The sequence below is a fragment of the Cariama cristata genome, unplaced genomic scaffold, assembly GCF_000690535.1.
Source record: "Cariama cristata isolate BGI_N322 unplaced genomic scaffold, ASM69053v1 scaffold40974, whole genome shotgun sequence".
Lineage (NCBI taxonomy): Eukaryota > Metazoa > Chordata > Aves > Cariamiformes > Cariamidae > Cariama > Cariama cristata.
Genome location: NW_009611981.1, coordinates 59 through 4,901, shown reverse-complemented (window position 1 = coordinate 4,901; position 4,843 = coordinate 59). Strand labels below are relative to the sequence as shown.

General features: G+C 38.9%; 1 protein-coding gene across 1 annotated transcript; it reads right to left on the bottom strand.

The window, feature by feature from the left end:
- Positions 1-499: 499 nt before the first annotated feature.
- On the bottom strand, positions 500-4,478 carry FAM117B (family with sequence similarity 117, member B; the record flags this gene model as incomplete). Its single annotated transcript, XM_009698439.1, has 3 exons — positions 500-1,053; positions 3,284-3,404; positions 4,253-4,478. Coding segments are annotated over 3 exons (666 nt in total), but the record flags the coding sequence as incomplete, so codon positions are not given.
- Between the last annotated feature and the right edge of the window lie 365 nt (positions 4,479-4,843).

The window sequence follows — 4,843 nt, the reverse complement described above, 5'->3', positions numbered from 1 at the left end:
TACTAACACGGCTTTTTGGATACTCTTCTGTTTTAAAAGTTTCAAATGTATTAACTTGTCTTATTATGTTTAGGGCTGAGGCTGTTCAGTAAGGTCACATAATTTGAGACTGCTGAAATACTTCAACAATCCTTTGGTCCCAGCAGCTGTAAAACAGCCAAGTAAAAAAGAATCTTCCCTACAAAAAAAAAAAAGAGGGGGGGGGGGGTGGTCACCAGGAAACTGTCTTCTAAACACCATCTGCTACGCCCCAGAAAAGGCAAATTTTTTATTTATTTTTTTTTTACAAAATACATATTTTCATACAAAAGACATCTTGCAAAACCATCTAATTGCCCCTCCCTCTGCACATTACAATGCTAAATGTGATCAGCTAGTTGGTCTTGAGAATTTTGTTTTAATGGGAAAAAAAAGTCAAAGGACACGCAGCATCACAACAACTGGTCCTTTAAATGGCAAAGGATTATGACAGTCTTTGTTTTCACCAGTGTTTAAAAAAGCAGCAGAGAAACAGAAGCGGAGTCTTCATAAGCAGAAAGTGCAACTGAGTATCAGCTGCTGCGTCCTCCTGAAATTCTCAATGTGCTACCAAACTGTCAATTATACAAACAGTTCAATTATGACAGTGCCATAAATTGTTAAAACAATGCAAATAGTGTGAACAGAAAGGTCCAGTCAATCAGTTCCAATTTTTTCCCAGTAGTTGCCCAGAAAAATGTCAAGACAATCTAAATCTATCCTTCAGCTTCCTCAATACGTCCCGGTTGCTGGAGTATAGAGGTCTGTGGTATTACCGTACTTGTTCCACGAGAGATCCTGTCTTGATCTGTGTTTGTAGACAAGGAGGCCATAGAAATGGGCTGTAACAAACTGGGTGTCATGCCAGAGGGTACAGTCAGGCTGTGTGTAGTGCCCTTAAGTGTGAGATCCTGTGTGGGAAGAAGTGGCTTGAGGATGCTAACAAGACAGAAAGCAGAGCCACTTTTAGGAATGAAATTCACTTTGTTCTTGTCAGGGCAGTAGAAGGCTGGAATTTCATGCAATGGCTTTGGCCTAGAAATAAAATACACACAATAGTTTTAAAATTGCATTGAACAATCAAATTCTGCCAACAACAGGTATATATTGCTGAACACATCACCAGAGACAAGTTGAGGTTTAAACTTGGAAGTATTTCAGCTACTCAACAATGCCTTAATGACAGTCGCACCACACGGCAAATGCCAAGATGGTTTAAACTGCTTGTTTACACATACTACGAGATAAACAGCATGTTCTCAGTGCAGGCTGTCTCCAAACCCAAGGAGGACACTAACTTCACATTGCAGATCACAAACCCTGTCCATGAATTGGCTTATCCAATATAGGAGAAAGTATTCTTGATCATGTTCTGCCCCATACACAGAGACTCTTCACACAGCAAGCCTTGTGAAAGAAAGCTGGCATAGCAATGTTCCTAATATTGCATATCTTAGAGCTGTTCGTGATTGTAGGGGGATCCCCTTTTCTAGACTTTTGCCTCCTTTGTACGTTCACCTGAGTGTGGCCTGAATCTCTGTAAAAGATGAGCCCATCTTACTTAAAAACTCAATGCAGAGAGTAAAATGTGGCATTCATGAGCAAGTACCTATAACCTGGGAAGGAAGTGCGGAACACACATTTAGATCCTGACTTGCAGTTTTGCCATCTCAGCATATAATTCAACCAACTCAGAGACATGCTTTATGAAAAACAGAGGTGGAAGAGAAATGGTGGAGAGCAGAGGAATGCATGCTGTGTCTATCTCTAACTCTGCAATGTAAACCTACTAAGGTAGTCTAACTCTACTTTAAAACAAAACTATGGGAATCTGTGGCTGGAAAATAACCAGCAGAAATTTACACTCATTTTTTCTTGTTGCCAGAATTGTCCTTTAGCATGTAACCGCCCCCTCTCTTCCATGTGTTTGTAAGACAGCTGTATGCACTTCTGTCTTCACTCTACTAGGCCAAGCAAGCCAATCTTTCAGTATACTTCCGTAGGAGATACTCTACTCTGAAAAGTAATTCTGTTCATGAAAGAGGGTACATTTCCATGTTAGCTGATTCTCCAAGTGTCCAGAAAATTCAGCCCCATCTTTTTCCCAGTTTTTCTCCCAAATGAAAATCCTGTAAACTTCAAATAGATATGATGTTAAACAAAGGCTGAGCTTTAGTTACACTCATGTATTCCACATACGTGTGAAAAGCAAGTACCAGATGCGAGATTTTTGCATGAGACTGCAGTGTCTTAGAACTGCCATAGCTAGGTAAAAACTTCTGTAGAAGCCTGTTTCACTCTACAGCAGAACAGTCCTACAGCTATGCAGCAAGGACATCTGAAAACAAGTGCAAATGCAAGTCAAATCACAACAGAATATATTCTTGGAGCAAGTGATGACTATTTAATCTGTTGGAAACATAGCTTACACACTCTAAAATAGAGACAGGTAACTTAAGTTACTGTGACCTTTCTATATTGCTATGGAGAGGCCATAGAGACCTCTCAAAATCCATTTGCAGAGATCAGAGATGGAAAACACACAAAGGCAGCTATAATTTTTTTAATTACTACTTATACTAGATGGCATTGTTGAGAATGGCATAAGACAATGGCATAAGAGAATTATAATTAAACTGTACTCCTTGTGTGATGAAATGGAAGTTTTTAACTATAGCTTAAGATTCTTGCATGACAGTGACATAAGGGTATAAAAACTCCACTGAAAATAATAATAAAACATAAAACCCCCAGAACATTCCCAAATGACAAAATTTGGCTTTTTCAGAATAATCAAAGCATCAAATACTCAGGGTCAAATTCACTTCCATGTCACTAGAAGTTTCACAACTACATAGATTTAGCAGTAAGCAATATGGTCTTCAGAGTCTAGCTAGACTACTGGATGTGCCTGTTGAGCTCTGACATACATTAGTTGATGCACCTGCATTACAGTTGCTTATTACATCTCTCTGTACCTGACTATTTCAGTTCCTCCCCCACTACCTGCCATGTAAGAGACAGTCCTCTCACGTTATGCTGACTTTAAAAAAAAAAAAAAAAAGTCTCTCAAGCTTTTGATTTTAACACAAATATCAGCAATAAAATACAGACATATGTATCAGTATATAGCCACACAAAACAACAGAGATCAGGCATGCTTTTAGCAACTGGACTAATAATCTTGATCTGACACAAAATCAATAAACCAATGGGTAACTCTGAATGTTGAATGTTATTTCTTATGTAGCAAAGATGAACTTACAAGCTCTCCTCAAAGACTTTCACCTTTTCACAGCCCTCTGGAGGTTCACGCTTGAACATGTAGCTGTTGTTGGGTTTTGGTGAGGTAGCATATTTTGGCAAGGGAGAATTATTCCCATTCTCTGCAGAAACAGAGTATCTCATTACTTAAAATGTGTCACACTATAAAAAAAAACAAACTACTAACTATCTTCAAATGCCTCCCAAATTGAAACCCACTTCATTACCAGTGTTATAAAATTAAGAAACATTCTCATTCGCCCCCAAGTCATCATTTGCAAATAAGCTTTCTTATCTCTATTCCTTTCCTCCTTCCTATTTCTCCTTGTATCATTTTCAGGCTCCTCTGCAATCTCTGTTCATTCCTGGACACTTTCAGTTTGTAACTGCAAACCTTAAATCTATGGTCCTGTGCCGCCACCATCTAGTGAAAAGAAATGGGCAGAAGCCATATTCCTTAAAAACCAGGACAGGTTTATGTTGAATGATAAAAATCTCTTAGTATATCTCAGAAGATTTCTGGTAAAAAAGAATAATTAAAAAACTCAGTTAAACTTTTACAGGTGCATATATGAAATGCTGGAAGGTTGCCCATTTTGTCTGAGATCATAAAAAATACCTGGTACAAGCAACAGGACTAGCCTATTTTGCTGTTCCACCTGTCCCTGTACACTCTTGTTTCTTCAACTTGCTTAAAAGAATCTATTTGAAGAATCTATTATTTAAAAACAAACACTTGTGACAGAGGAATGTGCTTCCCAAACATCTATACAGCTTCAATTATAGAGTACTAGATATGTCTGCACACAGAGTCTTTGGAGCAATTTGGAAAACACAGATCACTTACAAAGAAAAAAATGTTCCACCATTTCTCCACGGATGGGGGAAACAAACCTCTTTTACTATGTATTCATGCACATAGCAATGAGTTAAAATTTAGCTTTGTTGAACTTATAAAGTTACACAGTACCTTTATCTCTGGAATCAGCAAGAAGATCATCTGTAGAACATGGACTTTCTTCAATGCCTTCATTAGAGATGGTAAGAAATGAGGTTGGAGATACAGACTGGGAACGGCTGCTGTTGTTACTACCCCTGTCTGCTCCACCAGGCGTTTGGGTATCAATGCTGCGAGTACTACTACTACGCTGAACCAACGGAGGTGGTGCACGGTGTCCATCTGGAATATCTTGAGGCTGTTAAAAATAAAAGGTATCAGATGGCTGCTCTTGCCTGATTAGCAATTTCTTTAAATCCAGTAATGCTAAGGGGTTTTTTGGGTTTCCTAAAACTGTTTGAAGTAGAAAGTTTTATTCATTACACAAGACTCCAACAGAAAATAAATCAGGTTCGGAAACTAAGGATAACAGTTTTCAAGATTTCACAGAATCACAGAATTGCTGAGGTTGGAATGGACCTCTTGAGATCATCTATTCCAACACCCCTGCTCAAGCAGATTCAGCTGCAGCAGTCTGTCCAGGACTGTGTCAAGTTTTGAGTATCTCCACAGACAGTGATTCCACAACCTCTCTGGGCAACTTGCTCCAGCTCTGAGCACCCT